The sequence below is a fragment of the Mycteria americana genome, chromosome Z (assembly GCF_035582795.1).
Source record: "Mycteria americana isolate JAX WOST 10 ecotype Jacksonville Zoo and Gardens chromosome Z, USCA_MyAme_1.0, whole genome shotgun sequence".
In the NCBI taxonomy this organism is placed as follows: Eukaryota; Metazoa; Chordata; class Aves; order Ciconiiformes; family Ciconiidae; genus Mycteria; species Mycteria americana.
Window position 1 is genome coordinate 47,422,069 of NC_134396.1, and position 24,867 is coordinate 47,446,935.

The window sequence follows — 24,867 nt, forward strand, 5'->3', positions numbered from 1 at the left end:
AGCGTATTACATCACGAAAGCAATGTGAAAAATTCTGAGCAGCCCCATGAAATAGACTGTAAATGCCTCCTATAGGGATTTGGGAATAGTTTTTTTGTGTGACGTTTATTTGTTGGTGTTGGTAGTTTTTTTAAACCTTCGCTATGTTCAGAGCTACATGGATGCAGTTTTAGCTCTGGAACCATGAAGTATGAAGGACATGAAACACATCCTTCTACACACCTGGTAAAATGGAAATTCTTGTCTGTTCAGAAAGGGGCTAGTTTTTGATTGCCCTCAGGTTTTGGCTCCTGTTCTCATTGAAGGTACCCATATAGCTTTTGCTGCCCACAGTTATGCTGGAACCAGCAGTTTTCCTCATTCAGTGCAGTACAGAAATGCCAAGGTTTTCTGCAGTCGCAAGTACTTTGAAAGTCGGGCTCATCAGGGAAGTCGTAGTGAGTTGAAGAGGCTCAGTAGTCAGTGAGAAGAAAATGTAGATGGTTTAACTGAGACATAGGGATTAAGTGCTAGAGCCAAGGTTACATGGGATATCAATCTATCCTGCAGATCAGGGCTGGACATCTTTAAACTGCCCATCAGCAGGTCATGAGGGAATTGGATTGTGCTTTTAAAGCAATGAATGAGCTTCAAGTGAGGGAATGTGAATTAGTAAAGCTGACTTTCTTCTGGGGGCATACACTTCGTCACCCCAAAGCTCGCTTGTGTGTGCTCTCTCTCCCCCTCCTTCTCTCCCTCTGTCCCTCCCTCACTCCGTGCAGGTCCCTTCCTCTTCCATTGGTGTGAGTTGCAAGTAGGCTTTGCTCAAGCCTTAGTCTCAGAAAACAGTGATAAGCAGAAGTATCTGTTCTGTTCCTCCCCAGTAATTTACTCTTTTTGTTCACAAAAGGAGACTGGAAAGGTCTCCACCTGCAGTCCAATGAGGTGACATATTTACATCCAGTAAGTGGCCTTCCAGTGAGAATGGCAAACTTTCCTTTATGCTGCAGCTGCCACTTGACTTTGTCTCCATTGAGTCATAGGCATCTCACTAGTCACCTTGCACAACTTTGAGCGCGTCCTCTGATTTTACACCAGCTTTGCAGAAACTCAATTCAAAGAGACATGGATACTATTCTGTTTCAGTTGCAAAGCCCTTCCCTCTCAGTGTGTACTCAGAGATCCCTTAGGGCTCCTCTCAGCAGACTGCCTCACCTGTGCAGGGCCTGGGAGTCCTGCTGCTGTAGCTGCTGAACTTCACAAGGGTTTTTGGAAAGCCAGAGAGAGAAAGAGGATGCATTTTTCTCTTTCAGGACAAAAAAGGGTCAGAGATTCCCCAGGTAAGCTCAGAATTACATGAAGTTGTGTCTGCTTGATATGAAATGATCCTGAGGTAGTTTTACAGCAGTAATTCACGTTTTAGAGAGTAGTTTTTGGAAGATGCAATAGCTCCTATATTTCTTATTATTAATGGCTTTAGGCAGTTCCTGTAGATGGGAGCAGATCTTACTGTTTTTCAGTGGCATGTGAATATTTACATTAGGGGGGACTTCATTCATACTGCCTGCAGTTGCTTTTTTAAGTGTGGTGTTTCTGCATTCAGGGAAGAAAAAAAGAAAGGTAGAGTATGCAGTGTTTTCAGATGTATCTCATGCATGATATTTTCAAATTTCATTACAGCATGTAACTTAGTTCTTTCAGTGAGCTAGGGGTTTGGTATGAGACTCTAAGACAAACCAGCTTTTCTATCTTGTGCTTGTATAGCTGAAGAAAATTTTACAGAAAAGAAAGGAGGTACAAATTTTGACTAGGTGAATAAACAACAACGCACAGATACATGGTCTACAGGTGTGCTTTACCTCACCACTGCCAGTCATTTCCACTATACATCCTTCAAGCCCACGTCTGCTAGGGATGTACAGAAAGGCAGTGTTTTGGGGCTAGTTATGGGCTGTATGAAATGGGCTCTGATGAACACCTGCTCCTGAACACCACATTTCTTCCATTATGTGGCTTTAAGTGAAACCCAAAACCATAGTTAGTGTTTCTTGTATTTAATTTGCAAAATAGACTTACAGTGCACACATTGAATACTGGCCATATGCCATAAAAACTATGCATCCTTTGCAAAGAAAAATTAATCTCAGAATTAAGTCACTGGGAACTTTTTTCCTCCCCTCACCCCATGGAGTTACAAAGCTCAGGCAGATTGGGACTATGGTGCCAGTGGGTCAGTAATGCAGAGAAAATTCTCGCGCAAGATTTATACAACAGTTTTGAATATGCAATGCCAAAAACGTGGGTAGAGGCACTCCTCACAAATATGTGTAAAGCCCTTGCATCATGAGATTTCTCTGAGAGCTGGAGATTATTCCCATCTCTAGTAATCAGTTCACAGCAATTGCTGCTATCCAAAGCTCACTTACATCAGCTGGGAAATAACTGTTACTTTGAAACTCCACGGTGATCTGCTTTTGATTGAGCTATTGCTTAAAGAAAAAGCAGTAAACAAGATGATGAAAACAATTATAGATAGCTACAAGCCCACTTGCTACTATATCTACCTTCATAATTCAATTTAAAACATTCCATTAGCCAGCAGGGTAGCAAAATTTTTTTTTGTCAGAAACGCTGCAGATGATATTGCTTTTTTCCCCTTCCAAATTAATGCATTAGCTTTCTGAGCTCGAGGACATCCTCAGAGTGCTTGTCTCACTTGCAGGTTGAAGTCTTTTAATGAGGTAAAAGTACACAATGGTGGATAGACTATCAGCAGGGATAAGCTTATTAGTGAGTTTAGCTGTTAAGACTCACAAAGGCTTCAAAATGTGCACTACTATATAGACGGGATTCACTCACCCACGTTTGTCACATCTTAGGTCTTGGTGTGCCTAGCCTGTCATGTCAGGCATCTCCTTTGGGCTAATAATCCAGGCTCCTTTAAAGCCAGTGAAGAAGGACAGGCCACTCTACAAGGCAAATCTCCCCATTCTAAGGTTCATGTCAAGGATGGTGGTCAAGCCACTGACATCGAGCATAGATGACCCTTCACTGCTGAGCTGATGGCAATCTGTTGGCCAGCCTTTTGTCAACATTGGGTGCAAAGTCCTGTTTGAACCAGTGCTAGCTGAAAGAGTGTCAGACTACTCTTAAAACATGACCCCTTTTCCTGCCTCTAGACAAGGCATAAATTTATCCTGGCCTGAGAGGTTATAAATCATGCTTTGAGGGACCAGGAGAAAGGAATGTGTTATTACGAGGAATTAGGACTCCATGTTTGCATTTCATTAGCACTTAGAGGCCGCAGTCAAGATCAGGGTCTGGGGAGGTGTGACACAATGCGGGGGTGCAACAGTGAGAAGCAGGAGGGAGCTTGAGTTTTGGAAGAGGTCACAGGAGGGCTTTTCCTGGCCTGTTGGAGGAGGCACCCCATGCAAGCAAGGCATCATGGAAGAAAGAGAAAGAAGCTGGCATGCTAGTAATCAGTAGCAAAGGAAGGAAGGGGTATGAGAGATGTTAGCTATACAGGCAGATGGGATTTTGATGGAGTAAAAGCAGGGACTTAAATATCCCAGTCACTATCTCATGTCTCATTGAAACAAGGTAGCTAAAGCCACTCAGAAAATGGTGCCAGCCAAGGTGGCCCATTCTCCCAAATGCTGAAAATGCAGCTAAAAATGCAGTTTTACTTGGAAGATGGTGGGAAACACATGAAAATCAAATGTGACAGGGACTACTTCATCCTTATTCTCAGAAGGAAGAACTCAAAATGTGTAAGTGGTATTTGTTGATAGCAAATCTGCTAAAAGAATGTTTTCTTTGGATTCAGTGTGTGCAGCAAATGGTAGAACGTCGCGCATCGCCTACTATAAACATGCCCCCTGGGTGCCTTTATGTTAGAAAAGGCTTTGAATATCAGACGACTTTTAGGTGCTTGCAGCTTTCTAGCCAACTCCAGTGAAATCAGTCAGTAGATAAAAGCATTGTTCCACCTCAGGGTAGAAGCTATCTTTCAGAGACAAAAATATTGGGATTTGTTCAGCACTGTAACAAAATTTCTTACTTCTGTATGTCTGGAGATGGCTAAACAAAAACAATGCAGGAACCTTCCCCACTTTTTACAGATGACAGATAGTCACTTCAGTTTTAGCCATTTAAAAATTAGGAGCATTTTCTCATGAGCTTAAGCTTGCTCTGGAGTCAATGTAGGGAGACAGACACCATCAGAGGGGCTGTTTATCCCACCCATTGTAGGGATAAGTTGAGCTGCTTTCTGTGAGCGGTGGAGAACACCTTACAACTAAACGATTCAGTTTTAGGCAGATAAAATTAAGTGAAATGAATAACCTGAATGACTTGCCAGACGTCACATAGCCCATCAGTGGCATGGTTTCTGAGCTGGGTACTGACTGGTGTCCAGGCTTCAAGCATGCCTACCCTGTTTTGGCAGAATTTAAAGCAAAACTAAATTAGAGCAAAACTAAATTAGAGCAAAACTAAAGACCTAAAACTAGTTTGGGTCTGCAGCTGCAGCGTAGCAGGTACGTGCCTGACTGAGGTTTAACTGAGCTCACGAAGGTGGTTTTGCAGGCACAGAGCAGCATGAGGAGCTGAGGACATGACATGGCCTCCCCATAATCCCTGTTGCTGTTAGCTAGCTTAGGGCAACCTCAGGTAGATTCACCTTACACTAGTAGTTACCAGCAATGACTGCAGTGGGGACTTTCTGTACTCTCCTACAGTACTGCTCCTTTTGGTCAGGGCACTATCATTTCCTTGACAGACACTGCCTGGGCAAATCCTAAGGCTGGAATTTCTCATCCTACTCTGGCAGCCTCTTTAAAGATTGCTCACTAAACCCTGCTCCTGTCTTCTCCAGGTGTTCCCTAAACGCAGCAGGGAGAAAGCTAACACTTCAGGCACAGTGGTACTTCCATTTAATAGCAATTTAGACACCTAATGGTGTCTAGCAGCATTGGTGGCCCAAAACTGTTAATACTTCATGCAGATGATCCCATCTGCAGGAAATGCAAGGTTGGCCTCCCAATCAAAGACTCCTGTGGACACAAGGGTGCCAATCACAGGTACACAAGAGGAAGGGACAACACCTCCAGCCCTCCTGTCCTCTCCCTCCCTACAGAGTCGAACCAGAGCAGCCACAGCTGTCACTTCTGAGCAGGGGAAGGGGCATTCAGCGTTCAGCTGGCCATCCTCTCCCCTGGGAGGAAGGCAGTGGCTGGACCGAGGGGTTCAGTCCTGAGGGTCAGAATCAGCACAGGGCCTCAGGTTAAGCTCCACTGAAAAACACCTACTTCAAGGCAATGCTAGGAAGAAACCTCATCCAGGGCCTCATTTTATTGGGCACTCTATCAGCAGTCTGTAGTGACTCTCACACCCCAAAATCACTTGAATGCAATTAATGCAAGATAAGTAACTGCACATAAATTACACGTTTTTAATGAAATACACATGAATGTTGCAGAAATTTAAGGTCATTTGATGGACACGGCTAGTGAAATCCTCCCTTCCTCCCAGGCTGGGTGTGGGGTAGCGTATCTCTGAGGTATGCATTTAAACTCCACTCCCTGTGTCGATCAACAAAATACAGGGTCAGGTAATTAGTGCTTGTGGTAGCAGCAGATAGAGAGCTCAGAGGACTTGCCAGATCCTCCCTGGCCTTATTTCTTCACTCACATACAAGTACACTTACCAGTCAGGAAGAAAAACTAAGCTATTCTGATTCGTATTTTCACTCTTGTCTTTTCCAGCCACTTCCACATCTACAACTGGGACAAGTCATCTCACGAAATGTGACATAAAGCAGAAAGCCTTCTGTGTAAATGGGGGAGAGTGTTACATGGTTAAAGACCTCCCAAACCCCCCAAGGTACCTGTGCAGGTAAGAAATACTATTTGCTTACTTTGGTGGAGCCACCAGGTTCCAGAAATGCTTTTTCTTTAAAGGAGCACCTGAACAATTTCTTCTCCTGTACTTGCGGCATTAGATATTTCTTAATTTTTAAGTATGTGGTTATGAAAATAGCCTACCAAGAATGACCTCTGTGTTCTATATATGAGGCATAACAGAGGCTAACGAGGAAATCTTCCCACATGATACTGGCACAGCAAGCCCCATCGATCTTTACATGGCATGAAGTAACACAACTTGAGCCTTATGTTAGAAATAATGAAACAGATACTGTAAACTAAATACACTGCAAACACCAAAAAAAGGTGTGTGGATAACTGCATTGGATAAGTACCCTTTATAGAGGACAAACTGGTTATTGTTATTGTCTGCTGTAGTAACTGAATACTTTCTGATGAAACTGGATTTACAACTGGAGTTTTTGCAGTTGTGTTTAATTTCATAAAAAACAATTCATGTCATGGTAATTGGTGGAGGTTACTATTTCGTGTGAGGGTCTTGATTCAGGAAGTCATATAAGTATGAGTTTAGTTTTAAGGGTGTGCTTGTGCAGCTTTCTCAAGTCCTGGCCTGTGCTCCACTGGGCTGTTGCAATAGTCCATTATGTTGGAGAACATCCATGAAGAGCTGCATCACTGGAGTTCACCTCCTGCCTGGTAGCGCATCATGTAGCATTTACCTCTGGAGCTGAACTAGTCATAGGGAGTTACTGCTTCTCTCTGGCTTGAGAGGAAACTCAGCATTTAAACCTTGGGAAATGCCCTTGGGACCTAGCAGGACTGAGCAGAAAGGGGGCACTTTTGTGAGGCTATTGCTGTTTTTCAGACAGACAAGAGACAGTTGTCAGTAAAGACTGTCATCTGCTGTCACTGCAGAGATTTTCAGCCTTCTAGGACTAAAAATCAAATGACATTAATTGTAAAGATGACTCTGGTGGGTGAGTTACATGAAGGTCTATGATGCTTTCATTAGGCCGGGAAGGCATAGACTACTTGTCTCTGTTGTTAATTAAAAAAAAAAAAAAAAAAAACAACACACACTCCAAAAAACCCACAAACACCAAACCCCACAATGTTCTGCTTTAGTTGTGAGTTTTCTTTTTTTGTAGAAGGATGTTACCTGCACCTTACGAGCTTTGTGTTGCTTTGGTTTTTCACAGATTGCTCTGTTGCTGAAAGTGATGAATATTTCATTGATTTTAGAATCATTTTTAGCTAAAGTGAATATGGAAAAGTTACTGGCTCTGGTGGGTTGGATTCTTTTGAGAGAGAGAGAGAGAGAAAGATTTGTGTTAAATTTACATGATCGTTATAAGCCAGCAGTACAAGATGAGTAGTTTGCTATGACTCTCCAGGGCATGTACGAGAGCCTACCTGCCTGTTTCAACTTCCTATCCAAACACAGCTCAGAAAACACCAGGGCAGCAGAGCTGAATATCTAGCAGACTTGCTAATAATTATCATTGTCGTGACAGTTTCAGAGGTATCTCATTTTCACTGGTATGGGGACTTATTTTTTTTTAATTCAGAGATCTGACTGTTTGTTCTTTGATGTTATGGATTGGCTAATTTTTTAATTAAATGGCTCAGAGACACTTGAAGGAAGTAGGGACTTTTTTCCCTCTTGTAGACAAGAAATAACCTTTAATTCTGGGGTTGGAGTTGAAAGAAAAGGCAGTTCCCAAATTTGGCAGATGTGCCTCTCTCTGGGTGGCCCAAGACCTATTTGGAAAAAGCATCAGAGCTGTAAAATCAGAGAGGGTGAATCTCATTTACAGTAAGGCAGTGGAAAAGGATTCTTATCCCGAGGACAGGCAGGGCCACTGCTATTTTGCAGGGCCTTTTGCTATGCCCTCTTATACTTGCCAGAACTGAAACTTTATGTTGTGTAGCAAAACAGGACGCAATACAGCCACATAAGAAGTAAAAGTGTGAGTACTTGAAAGTGGGTGTATTGGGAAACTGAAGAGACAAAATGCAGTTCTCTTCTTATTTCATTAAAAATACAGATGTCTACTTTTAATTCTAGTATTCCAGTGTTAATTAAAATAAGTATCTAACCAGTACACATTGCCTTCATTGTTCTGAGAAAATAAATCTTCCCCCAGAACATGCCTGTGGAAACAGAATGCTTGAAATATGGTACTTGCTCTTCATATTTCTGCCTCAGTAGGAAGTTCACATTTTTCCATATGGTCCATCTGTTGAGAGCAAAAACAAAATTTCTAAAGCATGAGCCATATCATTCTAAATTGGTTTTATCCCTAACCAAAAAAACATGACTCAGATTCACAACAACCATGGAATTTTCCAAGTGATATCTCTGGTTTTGTAAACCCCCTATTCTATTAAAAAAAAAGGAGCTCCTAAATCCATCTTCTGTTAAAATCTAGCTATGTATTTTAAAAAAATGTGGTTTGTAAAATACATAGTATAATGATCCAGACTGGATCAGATCTTGCTCTCATGGATACTGGTGTGAACTTTGAGAAAATTCCCTGCTTTCAAGAGGTAACCATGTGAAATACTCAAGAAATGCGTGAAGACTTAGTAATGCATTGTACAGCTACATCTATGGTAGTATGTATGTTCCCTACATGTATTTCAATTATGGACCCGGACTGAACAAAACAATCTCAAAATATGAAAGATGAAAAAGGAAGCTTTGAGACTACTTAAATAAACTAGTGTATAAAATTTTCAGAAGTCATAGGAAAATGAGTCACATTTTGAAGACATCATAGACTTCGGAAGCCTGGACATTACTGGCTTCCTATGAGACTGAGGTTCCTAAGTAATTTCTATTCAGTTGGAAATGAGTCCCCAAGTTCACTGAAGACAAAAAATCGGATAGCTTCTTCAATAAATACAAAATTAAGACCAGAATTCCTAGGGTTTGCTTCTTACTTGAAGAAAAATCTATATGAATATAATATCTGATACATTTTTAGAGTGTTCTTTTGAAGTGTCCTACCATGAAGGCCTTGCTGGTCTGACTAATTAATTCCTTACTCGCAGAGATCATCTTTTCTAGTGCTTTTGTTGTTACTGAAGAAATGAATTTACGTCCCAGTTTCACTGGGTGAAAATAATGCTTCTCTCTAACAGAAGGATGCTGCTTCATTTCTTAACAGCAAAAGAGTGAATTACGTACTTTTTAATGAGACACCCATTTTCTATATACATCTTCATGTAAAGGCCTTGGTGGAACAGAGATTGACAGAAGGTTCTTGAAAGCAGCAAAAAGAGAAAATTTGTTTCCATGATGCTAGCAAAAGTTCCCGAGATATTCATTCAACAGGCAGGATAGAAATACTAGTTCTAACTTAGGCTATGAAATGGACTACTAAATATGGAGGTGTACTGTACTTTCCATGAAAAAAATCACTCTCTCACAATGCATTTGCTTATAGACAGTGGATGAAATGGAAATGTGAGGTCATGATCCATTCAGCCATTCCTCTCCTGCCGAAAAACAGCTTGATGATATGCGTTCAATGTTCTGAGAAGTGCCTTCTAAACGCATGCAAATACTGCTCTTTGCAACTACTGTGTGTAGAGAAAAAAGCAACTATTTTAGTATATGCGGTTTAGTATTGTGGTTTCATGCAGTTAATACAATAAACAAATAGTCCAAGTAACCTTTTTTTAGGCAGAAAGGAAATTATAAGGCTCTTGCAGCACAAACGTTTACTTGTTGCCCTGAGTTGCTTGACTCCCACTTACTAGTGTCATAAAAGAAAATGGTACATGGGTAATGAACTAGAAAAGAAAGACAACAAGAAATAATGTCTGGAAACTTTGAGTAGGACAAGGTGGTTTGAAAACAACACCATCGCAAGCTGTTTGTAAAAGCACAGTCTACAGTAAACAACCTGCCAAACAGCACTGGAAATGGTGCTGCACTGCATATCTGAGCAATAAAATGCCTTTAGCATTCACACATAATCATAAGCAGATAGGCTCATCTTGGCTTTCATCTTGGCTGGCCCATGCTGGACCCGTTCTCAGCAGCAGGTGCTGCAGTCCATTTGCTGACAATGATTTCAGAGCGAGTATAAACACACCTGAACTGTTTTCAGCGCCATCTCAACAGGGCTGACCCTGCTCCATCTGGAAATTATTTCAGCATTGTCTGCACCAGTGCTGGAGTTGTTTTCGTCACCTCCACAGCTGTACCAACATCTGAAAACAAGCACAGACGGAGCAAGCAACCACCACCGGCCAGTGGCAGGAGCAAAGCCTGAAGCTTTTAATCCGCAGCATGTTCATTGGGATTGTGTAGGGTTGAGCCTGACAAACAAGATGTATAGGTCCCTGTGAAATGAAAGCCAATGCAGGTGCGAATGCCAGCTTTCCAGGGACAGGTATTTCACAAGATCACCCCAGTGCAAAATAAATCTGAAATCACAGGGGTGAGACCTTTTTACTCTCGTTCAGTAACACAGATCAAAATGCCTTCTATCAAAGGCCTTTTGCCTTCTGTCAATGGTGCAAAAAGTATTCTATCATGCCCAGCAATATCACCTTTTCATGACAGAGTTATCCTTGTTGCATTTTTATCAACTGAATGGAGCTGTTGGAGACTGGGATCTCTCCACGCTGGGTACTTATCAAAAGATGTGACCTTGGCTCTGAAGAACATAAACTCCCTTCCTTAATAAATAAATATATCCTTACATCAAATCAGCTCCAAAGAATCATCTGCAGATCCTGAAAATATACCTTTATTATACAAAAATAATTCCTGTGTGGTTTATTTGAACAAGATACTAGCATTTATGCCTGACACTGGTCCTCTGCCAAAGTGCTATTCTGGAAGTCCCACTTGTGCAAGGGCAGCATCCCTGACCCTTAAGGCTAGAGGCAATTGTGGAAGAGTGGAATTTAAAAAATCAGGACAGTTTTCAATGCACATGAAACTTGAATGGATAGAAGAGGTGGAGGATTGTTCTGAACAACGTGCATTTGCAAATAAGAAGGCTCTTCGGCCCCTGGCAAGTAAATGATGAAGCAGTTTGAAAAGTAGGCTACCACCAGATCAGCAGCAGGAGAAAAAAAGGAGGAGATTCTTGCACCATGGCAAACTCATGGAGAGCATCACAAAGACAGGCAACGCAAGTGAGAGGTATTCAAGGAAGCAGATATCAGGTAATTTCAGGTTACATGCTGAGTAAGAGTGGTAGAAGAAAGAGGAGGAAAGAAGATTGAAATCTACAGATGTTTAGTGTGGTGGACAGTCATTCACACTTAAGTCTGAAGCGCAGGATTGCTATGGTGATATTTTGGGAGCGTACGCCTGAGCTGTGCCCCAAAATGGAGACTAAAGGTGAAGAAAGAATTGACAGCCAGCAGCAGAAGAAAAGGCAGGCAAAGCACAGAAGAGAAGTTCTTTCACTATGACCCAGGGGAAAGCTGCACTGAAGTTTTCCGCAGAAGAGCTTATGAACTCAAAGGGCAGACAGCTGTGGGGCTTCAAATTTGAGCACCTCTGCTCTCTCATCTTACTTATTGACTGGGCTGAATATTTTTCCGTTTGTCAGCCATGTTGAATATACTTTCTGCCTTTGGGTTTGAGCTTGTCTTCTCACTTTTTGGAATTTTTTTGGCTTTTCTGTGATTGCTGTTTTAACTATTCCCCTTCAAAGGAAATTACTGGAAGACACAACATGCCATTACAGAAATAAGGAAATCATGGTATTTTCATAGATTTTATGACTGGTGAAAGCAACAGTGTAAATTGCTGTTATACACTGCACTGCAAGTTTAAAAAAACTCAATCTAGTCCCTTCATGAGGTGGAATAAGCAATGAGCTGATAAACATTTTTGCTAGCCCTGATTCTTCTTTCTTTTTCAAAACAGACAAGCAAAATTACTTCCTAGATTTTTTTTCTCTGGTGGATTTTTGCTGTAGGTTTTGCAAAGTGTTATCTTCTGGAAAGGTTACACTTTCTTGCCCCTTTTCTGATCATTTTTCACTAACACCTAACCAGGAGGTCACTTAATGCACTCCCATCTCCATAGGCCAGCAGATGTCAGTCTGTTAGTGCAGTGGTTTTGGTGTACTATTGCTTATCACGTTTTTGCCCTTTAGGTGCCAACCTGGATTCACTGGAGCAAGATGTACTGAAACTCTGCCCATGAAAATCCAAAACCAAGAAAGTATGTTAAAATAATCTGAACTTTGCTTTCTTCCCCAACTACAGCAACAAAATCAATAGTACTTGGTGTTTTCACAGTTCAGCTGGAACCGGCCTCTTTACACACTAATTTATGACTGATTCTCTAAAGTAAAATCTGTACACCATGGCATTATTGACCTCCAAAATGTTCCTCATTTGTGTGATTTGTGATATTTCCATCCCTTCGCAGATGCATTTGTATTGCACATACTGGCAGCTTTCTTGTTTGGGAAACTGCTGTGAAGTGCAACCCTAAAAGAGCAAACTCACGGAGATAAGTGATGTACAGATCTTGTGTCCTCGCTGCCTTATGGAAAGTGCATCCTAAAAGCAATTTGGGAATTTGGAATGGTGAATTTCTGTCTCACATCTCGAAACACACTTTGATCTGGATTGGTTTGGTCTTGGCTGGTTTTTCAGGGGGGGGATTTCTTTCCATTTCCGCAGAGCACATGAGTTGCTCTCAACATCTTGAGCCATTTTGACATGCTAAACCGAGATTCAGTTTCTGAAAGTGAACTCACCAAGTCATATCAGTTCACACTGAAGGAGCTTCTTTCTTAGCATATATTCACCTCTTCTCTTTTCTCTGTTTTTTCTCTACCATTTTTTTTGTTTGTTTTTCCTCTCAGGTGCCCAAATGAATTTACTGGTGATCGCTGCCAAAACTACGTAATGGCCAGCTTCTACAGTACGTCCACTACCTTTCTGTCTGTGCCGCAGTAGAAGCATGCTCAGTTGGTGCTGCTTTCTTGTCGCTGCATCTTTCCTCCAATTTTTTTTTTTTTAATCTGTAACTAGATTTGTTGCCTAAGGCCTAATATTGATTGTCTCTGCCTGTTGCATGAAAATGATAACAAAAAGCAATTGCAATACTCTCCTGGATTGTTTGGCATTGAGGTTATGGGGAAATGCAAGACTTAGGAACGCTGTGAAATTAACACTGAATGGTGTGATACGGACTCCCCACTGACATCAAACAGTAAAAGTGCAAAAATGACATTTTGAAAGTCTCACGTTTTATTTGCCACAAAAAGCTTATGAGTCTCTATACAGGGCAGTACTTCCCCAACAAAGGGACAGGTAGCTAATCCTCTACTTGCATATGAGATTTGTATTTGGACGTGCAAGTTAAAGGTAATTGACATGCTTACATCATTTCTAATGAGCACATGCCAAACAGGATCAAAGTGTTCTTCCTCCTCATTGTCCAAGTTTCAGGGGAAAGAGCACAGAAAGAAAAAGAAAAGGGGGAGAGACAGCATAAACAATGGGGTCTGACATATTTATTTGTGGTAACAGGTGCAAGAGATCAAGTACTTCAGAGCCAGATTAATTGGCCAAAGAAATGTACCAGACACACACACACATATACACACACACACACGCACACATAGAGGACTCTGCCTGTGTCAGACTGCTGATAGAATCAGCACTGCAGTCACATATCTCATAAGCTTTCCCGTGGAGGGACAGGTTAATTATTATTACTTGTCAGGGAGGAAACAGAAAGTACACTGAATATATATTTTCTCTCATTGGCTATAGCAAAGTCAAAGGTAACATATAAGAAAATTGCTTAGATCTTACATTTTAATGCATGTGTACTATTCATAATTAATTGTCGCTGGCATCAGAATGTACTATGATCTAAGAGCAGTATTATAGGAACTATTTTTTTGATGGATTACTTGCCAGCACAGAAAGATTTCAGAGACTATAGGCTAGCTTAATTTAATTTCCATTAGTATATAGGACAAAAAGCTGTTAGCATGTGCTGGACATTTTGGAGCCTGAAGAGATGCATAGGTTTTCTTTTATACTGATGGATGAAAAATGTCCATACATAATTCATACTGCCCATCATGGAAGCTACCCATGTAAATCCCAAGGGTGCTGACTGGAGACCAGACCTTCCAGCATTCAAGTGTGTATTTTATGCCCTGTTTTAAAAGCTTTATTAATGTGAGTTATTTTTAAAATGCCTCTGGTAACTATGGATTTGAAAATTTTTATGCTGTTACAATGTTTAAGTTTACCAAATGTTAGATTTAAATGGCCTTTTCTGTGTATTGTGATGAAAAGTGCAGTTAAAATATAAGATCCATTGTTTGCTGCTGAATTTACCCTGAAAACTGTGGAAGAATTGTATGTTGATCATAAATTCATTTTCCTACCCAGAAAAAAAAAAAAAAAAAAAGAGGTTTAGGTGGGTTTTCCTTCATTAGTTTTTCAGTTTCCTAACTCTGGTTGGGATTTTTAGAGGAATCTTTGGGCAGTAGACACCAAGCTGAGATTTTCTGAAGTTGCCTCCATGGAAAAGGCATAGATGCCCTTGCCTTGCTGCAAGAGTCATGCTCAGCTGTAAGTACTTAAGCTGGTCCAGCCCTCCTCTTCTTGAAATGCACTGGCAGGAGAGTACACCACTACCTACCTCAGGCTACTCTGAGAGCCCCAGGCAATGGCTATGAGACTCTGGCACTTCTGCCTACCCTGCATCTGCAGTATAAGATCAGGTTTCTTAAACTGCTACAAATCTTAAAACGACTCTTTTGGAAAGGGCCCAGTGAGGGTACATTTATATTTAACCAAAAAAAAAATCAATGAAGAAGCGTTTATATGACTTTTTATTATTACACCCAATGCAGACCAGAGCATACAATTAAAAAGGTGACTTAGAATGAGAGTTATCTTCAGGCAAATGTTGCATTTGGGGCTTAAAGCCAAGCTCATATTTTGTTCCAAGTGTTGCGGGTGATTAACTTAGCTCTGTAGATGCAGCTTTTGCAAAGTAGAGAGCAAATTGGGATGTTAAACAACATAAATGCCAGTAGGAAACAAAAGTGTACATGTGAACTATACAGTGCTATCTAATTTTACTTGCTTTCAGAAGGGTCTTTCTTCATTTGGAAAGAAAGGGTCAATGACGTTCCACGTCAAGTGTACCTACTGATGAGCTGTTACTATCTTAAGGCTCTGTATTTGGCTGTTGAGAAAGAGTTAGCTTCAGAAATCTGCCCTAGAGTTGGTATTTGTAAGAGTCCTAAAATTACAAGCTTTGCTGAGGGCCTTTTGCAAGATCAAAACAAGGCCAATGCTGAGCATTCTGGAAACCCCCCATCCCAACAGAATGCAAGGCTAACTGGCTTATCTTGGCAGTGGTTTGGTTAGCCCTGGAGGGTTCATTTATCATGGTGCACTAGAAATAGGTTGAAAAGGGACACAGAAAATTATGTGGATCTCCATTTTTTGAAAAGTTCTTCCATAGAAATGTCCTTCCTTTCTGTCAGTGGAAATGTGAGCATAACTGGGAATGGATGTGAGGGAGACTACTGGAAAGCACATGTTTAGGCTGACTGTCCGTTGGCTGCCAGCTTTTCAAACACACCAAACCATAGGACAACCTGTTATGGCGGAGAGGTGATGGCTTGTTAGATTCCCCACTGCCACAGTTACCTCCAGCACTGCAGCTACGCAGTTTTTCCCCTTCAACTGGTGCTTACCACCACTGCAGACCAAGGGAAACCAAAGAACAAACTGTGATAGTTTTGCTCATCTCTGGAGTCTGGCTGGCAGACCCTGTAATGTCCTTTCCTTGAGCACAGCAGTCACAGCTGCTACCAGATGTTTTCACCAATACCCTGGCTTTTTGCTGCGGCAGTTTTGACTTTAAGGCCTGCGGTCCACTGTTGGTCCATAAGACACCAGAAGGTGGTCCACAAAAGTGTTGCAAAAATCCATCTGTTCCATGCAGATATATTTTCTGTATTTGAATGTTCACACATTCACTCCCTTGAAGGCAAGGAAGCAAGGGAAATGGAGGAAAAGAAAAGTAATGAATTAACATTAAAAGTTGTGGCTGATTTTTACATAACTATGCATGAGAACTCTTATAGCAACACTGTGCAGAATGCTCCTTGGGATAAGAAACATTGGCGGAGCCTCGGATTAAGAGAAGGTTGAGGAAACTTCTCTAGAGCATAATCACAGGTAAACTCTTTGTCCTCTCAAACACCCCAGATGGGCCAAGGACCCCACCCAAAGGGCCAATTGACTTGCTTACTTCACTAGTTAACAGTTATAATACATATTGTGAATATAGAACAACTTGTGGGGCATGCTGTGAGCCATCTCGGGCATGAATTGAATGTGGTCCCTGCCTTCCTGAAGTGTTTCGGCATGGGACACCAGTTTAAACTGTGTCCATTTCAGCTCTGCCATCCTTCGTGAGCAAGAGAGACAGCATCAAGAGAGGCAGAGGGAAATTTCTGTTTAGATGACAGACCCTGCCTCATATTGTCAAGATCAGCCTGGCTGAGAAATTAAAGGTGGCAGAAGTTGAGTAAAGCTATAATATTCTAGAGGGATGACCAAAACTGCTCTTACTCTATAACGGCCTCAATTTTTCAGTCTTTCCACATAAACTACAGCTCTTCAAAAGTCCATTTTTCAGCAATTCTACTAGCTCAGTATTTCTCAATTTCTGTGTATTTCTCAAGTGGTCACATCTGTATGAGGGTACCAGACAATCTTACCTGAAATTTTAATTTTCTAAAGCCTTTCAGCACCCTAAATTGTACTCTTTATGTGCTGAGACCAAGACTCCTAAATGATACAAACAGATTTGAAAAATGTCATTGTCCGTCTTCTGCTCAAGGTTAAAGAAGACAGTTTTTCACTATGAACTGCTCAGTTAATGCTCATTAAATGCTAAAATTGCTATGACAGAATAATTAAGAAAGGACATTTTCTATACTTGTGAGACTCGAATCAGTTGTAGAATAACACTTTTACAGGAGCCATAGAACTTAATATCCGAAGTTGATTTTGCAGCCTGAGTACCACGGAAATGAACCAAGATATAGCATCCAAACTGGATCCTAAGCCTCACGAAGACACACAGCATCCCAGCCCCTCAAGCAGAATTGGCTGACATGTAGAGGTTCTTCTCTGTGAACTTTTGGGGGATTTTAGTTTGTTTTCAATTCAAATTACATAAAAAAGAAACTTTTTTAGAATTTCTTATTACCCACAGAACACATTTAATAAGAAAACTAAACAATGACTTAAGACACATGGCACCTTGATGTTTCAGAGGTGAAACTGGTCTCCCTGGACCTCTCTGCTGCTGCATGCAGTTGATCCAAATGGGTCCTTCCCTTCTCAAATGCAAGGTCTCCACCCAAACCTGCAACTGTGCTTAGCCCTCACTGGGCAGCACCATGTCCCCAGGCTATTCACCCACCTAACTCTATAGAGTAGCCACCCCAAAATCTTGGGTGCCCAGCAGCTGTGGCACACCAGTCATGAACACAGCATGCAGTCCTGGAGGACCTGTTCCAGCATTTCCAGGTATCATACTCTTGTTCTGTAGACCCTGGACCACAGCATGCTACAATATATCCAATGAGTTGTAATTGTAAGTCACTTTTTTGGAAAAAAAACCTGCATCCCAAGCATTTTTTATTCCAATACTGCCCCCACAAAAATCACATCCAGAATGACAACTGGGTTGTTAAAAATAATTAATTTATTTCTTCTTAGAGCACCTGGACAAATATTCAATAGAAACCACATTGCATGTAGAAAGTATGCAACAATATTGGGTTAAATAGGAAAAGATCAAAAATAATGTCCCGTTTATAAAATGAGAAGTATTGGCATGTTCTGCGTTCTTTTAATCAGGTCTAGGGCATGTAGCTAGGAATACCAAAGAGAAATAAGAGCTACATGACATCTAGGTTTGAATAAGCAGTGCATGTTTCTTCAGCATGTTTACTTGTTAGGGCTTTCAGCCAGAATATATTCCCATTTTAAGTACCAACTTCCCATTGAATTATTTGAAATAGAAACTGCATGATATGAATGACTTCCCCTCAAATTAAATTACATCCAGGCTAGGCATCTTACCTATAAGCAAGCATAAATACAGCAATATATATGCATGGGCATGCCATTCATTTTGTTGAAGACTTAACCAAGCTTTCTATGCAACTAATGTATATCGTTAGCAGTGTTCATGTAGGCATGTAATACTGGCTCTTTAGGAAGAGACCTGGATGGATTCCAACTTACTTAACCCTTAAAATGTTACTGATTGGCAGGAAAGAATTGGCATTCCCCATGTGTACAAGCTACATAAAAAATCCATTTGGTCAGAAAATTAGGATTGGATTTAAATTTCACAGCATACAAGGACAAAGAAAGTGAGAGCTACCATGGTTATGGTGTTGGCCCCATGGGAAGGGTCTCCTAGGGTACCTGCCGGGGGAAAACCTGTGTTCCTCCTCACTGCTGGCTGCTGGGTCCTGGGGGTGCTAATTTAGGCATGTGGTCTGTGTAAATGGCATCAGCCCCTGCACCCCGGGGTGCATCCAGCCGGCCAGCGGGTGGTTCTGCTGAGGCAGTGCAGCCCAAAGGCAGGGGAAAAGGGCTTGGCTCCTCATTCTCCAGAAACGAGAGCCCTGCTGCAGTCAGTTTGCAAAGCTGAGAAGGGCTGAGCAAACAGTCCCAGCCACCTCCAGGTTGCAACCCACCAGAGCAAGGAGCCACATACCGGGCACAGGAGGAGGACCAGAAGGGAGGGCAATGTACGACCCATTTGGAGAGGGATGCCACCCCTTGTAAAGCATCCCTGTGCTCTCATGGTCCCATCTGAAAACAATCAGCCGTTTCACATGGCATCCTTAGGCCATAGCCCCATTCATCTCAGTAAGATCTTTAAGGGTTAATGGTTCCTGCTGCGTTCCCTGCACCGTGGCTGTTCAGATCCCCCAATTGTATTTTGGTCTGTAACCCTTGCAGAGGTCTGGTCATGTAGCTTACAGAGGCGTACTTGAGCACTGCCCATGTAACGGCACGCCCCTTTGTCCTGTTTCATGTGCAGACACAGAATAGCCGTAATTCTTATATGTGATTTATTTTTGAGTACAGTGTATTGCTCTTTTCTGAAACTTTTTCCTTTTTCTTTCTTTTTTTGTCAACTTTCTGCATTGGCAGAGCATCTTGGGATTGAATTTATGGGTATGGACCAATCATTCCTTTTAGCCTGCAGATTTTAGAGCCTGAGAGATAAACCCCTTTTTATTTTTTTCTCCACCTCCCCTTTTCAATTCCTAACCAATTTCTTTATGCTTTAGAAGGGATCATACAGCTATAACAACAACCCTTGTCAAAATGTTAGCGGAGATCAGCTCACTAAAATGGTAATAGTGATAGGATATTCCAGACGTAAGGAGTTCTAGGAATTACTGGGGTAATCACAACATAGTGTACATTCATTTTTCTGCCATGTAATTTTGACTAGTTTTGACATTTGCTTTTGCTAAGTTCTTCTAGGGTTGCCAGATTTTGGAAACACTGTAAACATTAAGCAAAATGGCTAACTAGTCTATAAAAAAAGATAAGCTGTTATAGCCACTTAAAATTCTGCAAATTTACAGTTTTGAGCTCTGGTTTCCAAGTAAAGTTTTATGTCTAAACCCACAGCTAGGTATGTAAATCAGATGCATATACATATGTGTAAATGATATGCATATATACATTCATTTCTAGGTCTGTAAATTAGAAGTGAACTGAAAGTTATTTAGGAACTTAAGTACAGATTTACAGCTAGACTCCAGATCCTGAAGTCAGCAAATATATTCAATATTTCTGATACCAAACTCATATTGCACCCAACCAAGAACATTGGCAGTGGGTACTATTTTTACACTTCAGCTTAAATATAATAGAAATAAATCTTATACGTCCTCTTCATGAATAGACTGTACTTATCTGACTAACATTTAGTAATCAGGGGTACAAATGATGCATCTCTTGAATAGGCTAACTTGGAATTCAGGTCAGTTTTAGTTTGGAATCTCCTAAAATTGTCAGCAAATGAGAAGAACCAGCCAGTGATGCTTTTCACACACTTTTAGTTCATGTTCTTATGGAAAATGCCCCCACAAAATGTCATTAGTTTAAGCTGTGAACTGTGGAAAACCCATTACAAGTCCAAATTTAAAAAAACCTCTCACAACCCAGCTTATTGTCATTATTATTATTATCACAAGATAATATGAATTCTCACTCATAAGTACTAGATTGTAGTAGAAGATATATGGATACATTAACGTATGAGGAATTAAATTAAAATCCTTTTAAAAACCGACTTACAAATTTTGCTTTATATATGAAATTACATCAGCGGAACCACCTCTTGGAATGAAATTCTTTTAAAAATCCCCAGAGACCTGTAAGAAGAAAAACTTTAAAACAGAGCAAATTTAAGACCATATATATCATCAATTATGTATAAATTAGGGTGATGTGAAATTAATTGCATAATGTGCATGTTCGAAAGGCTGCACATAGCGGGATTTAATATCTTGACTTAAGTTTCACGTTGATTTGATTTTCCTAGCATCCTGCAGGGGAAAAAAAATTTATTCAAAGAGTTTTTAATACTTAACAGGCTAAAACCTTTTCTAAATTCTCACTGCACATACATTTCTCTACAGACTTTTCCCCAGGGCTGCTATTAATTTTTTTCAAGCTGGTTTGATGCGCAGTGCAAACACAACATGTGTTATTTGGCTGGACATCATTAACTGGCTCTGTAAATGTTAACACCGGTCACAGAGAGAGAGGGCAGTTTTGGTGCGAGACCTGGTATAGCTGCAAGTGCCCTGCGGGAGTTTGGTCCCTGCTTTGCAAAACTCTTCTGGCCTTAAACGGAGAGGCCAAGGCTGATTTGCGAGGCACCACGCCGCCTGCAGAGCCGTGGCCAGGATCCCCGTCCCATCCCGGGCATCCACCAGTTGGCCCCTGCTGTCCTGGGCAGGGCGACGCTGTCAGCCAGGAGCACAGCCAGGTTTACATGGGAGCTTGCTGTTTTGCTCGGCCAGACGTGCCCGGACACGTGTGCCTTCCCAGGCAGCCATTTCCCCCAAGGCTTGAGGGAGGGAGTGGCGGCACCGCCATTCATGCACACCTTGTCAAGCTGGGTCATCCACGTGGCTTGTTTCAAAGGGCGCAGGAGGGAATTAAGGCGATGAAAGCAGACCCAGGGGTTTACCTCTCCATGCCCCTCAAGACCTACAGTCCCAGCAGGCGTGCCGGTGCGAGGGGTGTTGCTCAGGGCTGCACCCACAGCCCTGCTCCCTCGCTGCACCCCCCTCCCCTGCAGTGGGTGAGAGCCCAGGAGCGTCCAACACACAAGCGACAAGCCTCAACCCATGGGCACCCTTAGCAAGGCCATCACCGGCCAGCCGCCCAGCTCATTTGCAACAGCCTCAGCCTGGAGTAAACCTCCTGGAGTCAGTGCAATTTTTCCCTGAGTATAAACAACCAAGCAGAGTTTCCACTGTTAATTAATCTTCTTTCTCTTCTCCCTTCCCCTCCAAGAAAAATGGGTTGATATGTCCTTATTCATTTTGCTTTCACAAGCTAACAGCTGACAGCATGACCAAAATTTAAAAAAAAGAGCAATTCAAAGCATTTCAAAGTTGCCCCTAAATTGCTTAGCGCAATTCTCCTGTTTCCTGTGACATCCTCATAATACACCATTTCCATGGCTAACTAATAAGCGCTTTCAGAAGGGGCAAAAATGGGAAGGGGATCAAGTGCCACTAACTAGCCTAGGCGAGGAGTTATGCTGTATGAGAAATCCCTTCACACTCTGCTTCAGCCTTTTTTTTTGTCCCCAAGCATTTCTTCACTCTGTTTTTTCCAGTATCAAGCATGCTGTGCCAGGCCTGCAGTTGACTTCTCAACCCTTTAACCTTGTCTTTCCCTATATTTCATCTTCTTCTTTTTCTCTTTGTCCTGTTTTGGTTTGGTTTGGAGTTTCAGCCCTTTCTTCCTTCCCTTTTTTGACTTTCTGTTCTTGGAGTTACATTTTTGTTTTCTTTAATACATTTTGCAGCATCCTAGTTTTACCAAACTCACTTCTCCCCCCTTCCCCCCTTGTTAATAATCAGTCCTATTAATTTTGTCTGACAGTGCTCATGACCTGTTTGCTGGTGTTTTGGTTTACAGTGGGTTTGGCTTGTAGGACAAATTCATTCCATGGTAAGGTGCATTGTATCAGAGAAATTAAAATTTCTTTTTGCTCTGTGGTTTGTTGCATGGAATATTTGCCATTGGCCCACAGCAACTTTAAAACTAAACTAGATAAGCCCAGGAAACACATTGGAGGAATGACTGCTCCCTCCTCAGCAGGGACCATTTTCTCCTGAACTGGGGTGGCACATCGTTTAAGTGCCTGAGCTTGGACAGAGACTCATGGCACATGTGAGGGACCATTGTGCACCTCTGTACCTCCTGGTGAATTGCCCCACAGACCTTTTATCTTCATGTAAGTCCCTTCCAGCAGGAATAATGCTGGCACTTATCCCAAAGGTACTGCGGAGCTATGCAGCTTTTACTCATTCATTTATTTTTAATCACCTGCTGGTATTCCGACTGTGGTCAATATTGCAGTCTGACCTAAGGCCACCCGCTGGTCTGGATCCTCCAGGGCAAGTTTTCTGGACTGTATGCTTAAACAAAAATAAGACTTGAGAAAAGCTAGACACCCATTTTTGTCCTAAAAGCAGGAATGCAAAGCCGCATCCGTAAAGTGTCGACACAGAACGCGCCTCTGTTTCAGCGCTCCTTACCTAACATTTCCCCAGCACAGCATGCAGCGATGCTTTCTGCCAAGCATGAGTGAGGCTGGAATGCACGGGTAGCTCCAACCCAAACATTACCAGTGCTACTAACGTCTTTATAATAGTGAAATATCTCTGATGAACGAGATCGTTAACAAGTTATCATCACTGACCAAGCTGCCACTCTAGATAGAGCAGTTCCTTTGTTGGACAAAAGAGACGCAAATAGAAACCCAGCATTTCTCTGATACAAGGCACTGCTGGTTGTTGATATTGCTGTGTTTTTGGAGGAGCACTGGAGAAAGAGTCTGAATTTTATGACCAGAGATCAAAACCTGTCTTCATTTCCATTGGTGATACAATTACAAGCCAAGCTCACGTCTCAAATGTAGAAGGGTATTTTGAAATCTCTCCTGTAAAGACAACTGAGATATAAATTGACATGGGGGCAGAGGGACATTGCATTGGATATGAAAACAATCCAAAAAAGATAATAAGAAAATAAATTTCTCTTAAGGCTCATAAAATTGGCCTTCATTCCAGCTGTCTTTGCAGAGTAAAACTTCCAAAGCATTTGCAAATTCATGTTATTACCTTAGTGCATTGCATTTTTATTTCCAGTGAATGCTGAGTGTTTGTCAATTGTGAAGTTGTTCCTTCGATATTATTCTTGTTGACTTTAACAAAAAGAAAGACTACTTTTGACTGTAATTGTACGGATAATCGCTCATCCCCAGTACTGTGTTAAGAGCTTATGGTGTAGTCCCGTTCTCCTTGCAGTCAGTAATGAGTCTGCCTGAAGTGTGGTGGCTGTGTTTCGGTGCGGCTGTGTGAATCTGTGCAGTGGTTTGTAGCATGCCAGCTGTTGACTGTGTGCTCCTTGCCTAGCTATCCTCCATGTTGTGACCTTCTCTGTTTTTGTCCCTTTCTAGAAGCTGAGGAACTGTACCAGAAACGGGTGCTGACCATAACTGGCATTTGCATTGCTCTTCTAGTAGTTGGCATCATGTGTGTGGTGGCCTACTGCAAAACCAAGTAAACTTTTATCTTCTTTTTTGTATCTGTGGTTGTTGGTCAGGGCCTTCCCAGTTGACTGTAGCTTCTAGTCCTCTGAGCATAAGGTTGTATCTGGGTTTCTCCAGAGCTGAGCTGAAGAGACAAACCTGTGGCCAGGGTGCTCTGGTCCAAGCCAGATGGGTGCAGGTCTCCATGTCCATCAGCAGTGCAAAAATAAGACAGGTATCTAAAAGGTTTCGCACCCTTCAAATGTGACTTGAGCAAATTTCACTGACTTGCAATTCTTTGTCTATCACCCGTTCCAGCTGGTTTCCCCAGCTGGAAAGGAATAAACCACAACAATGGAATCATGTTGCTCCCCAGCAGTAAATTTTACGTATCAGCCTAGTTTGTTTGTACTTGAGGCAAGATTAACAGTGCTAAAAGTTACTAAACACCAAAGGCCAAAGAACTGAACAGGAAAGTGCTCCCAATGCAAAAGTAGGCACTTAAATGCATTCTGTGAGTCTCTGTAAATTACTGGGGGTGACTCTCAAACACGCATGAGGCTCTCTGGACCATAAATTACACTAAACATCAGCAGGATTTGTGCTGCCAAAACTTCTGGCTGCTCTTATAAATCTCCCCACCAAAACACAGAAAACCCTTATCGTAAATCTTCCACATTTGTATAAACCTGATTTACTGTTGCAGGGGCTGATTGGCAGTTGGTTGTTGGTTTTCCTTGTAAGCCCCACCAATAATGGATGTGTTAAAAGTGGGGGAGGAGGGGAATCATTTGCCCCCCTCAGTGAGAGTCCAGCCGCACACACATGCTGCTCCTACCCGCAGCCTGGTGCCAGCGGTCAGTTGGGAATGACTGAAACAGTAATAAAGAATCAGATCAATTACTGCTTTTAGAAATGACAACTGGCAAGCCAGGGCAGCTAAACAATATCTTTCCTCATCCAAAGTACATCAAAATCAGACAAGACATCCCCATGAACTTCAATGAACATTTAGTCAGGGTCCTGAAGTACAGCTTTCTATATAAAGAGCCCCCAGAATGCATCAAGGGTCTGGATGCTTTGTCACGGTTTGTCCCAGACGTCAGAGATCACTGCCAGCTAAAAGTGAAATGTTTT

The 24,867-nt window shown here is 41.8% G+C and overlaps 1 protein-coding gene across 11 annotated transcripts in view; it reads left to right on the top strand.

Annotated features, from left to right (window-relative positions):
• NRG1 (neuregulin 1) overlaps positions 1-24,867 on the top strand; it is a 181,531-nt gene that overhangs the window by 146,044 nt on the left and 10,620 nt on the right. For 4 of the 11 annotated variants that reach the window (XM_075527516.1, XM_075527517.1, XM_075527523.1 and 1 more), the window contains 4 exons: positions 5,748-5,877; positions 12,722-12,780; positions 19,089-19,112; positions 23,659-23,761. In XM_075527516.1, the coding sequence (XP_075383631.1) occupies positions 5,748-5,877; positions 12,722-12,780; positions 19,089-19,112; positions 23,659-23,761 (316 nt within the window). Of the gene's footprint in view, positions 1-5,747; positions 5,882-12,001; positions 12,070-12,721; positions 12,781-19,088; positions 19,113-23,658; positions 23,762-24,867 lie in introns of those variants that run through there. The other 7 variants (XM_075527520.1, XM_075488202.1, XM_075527522.1 and 4 more) reach the window with 5 other exon arrangements.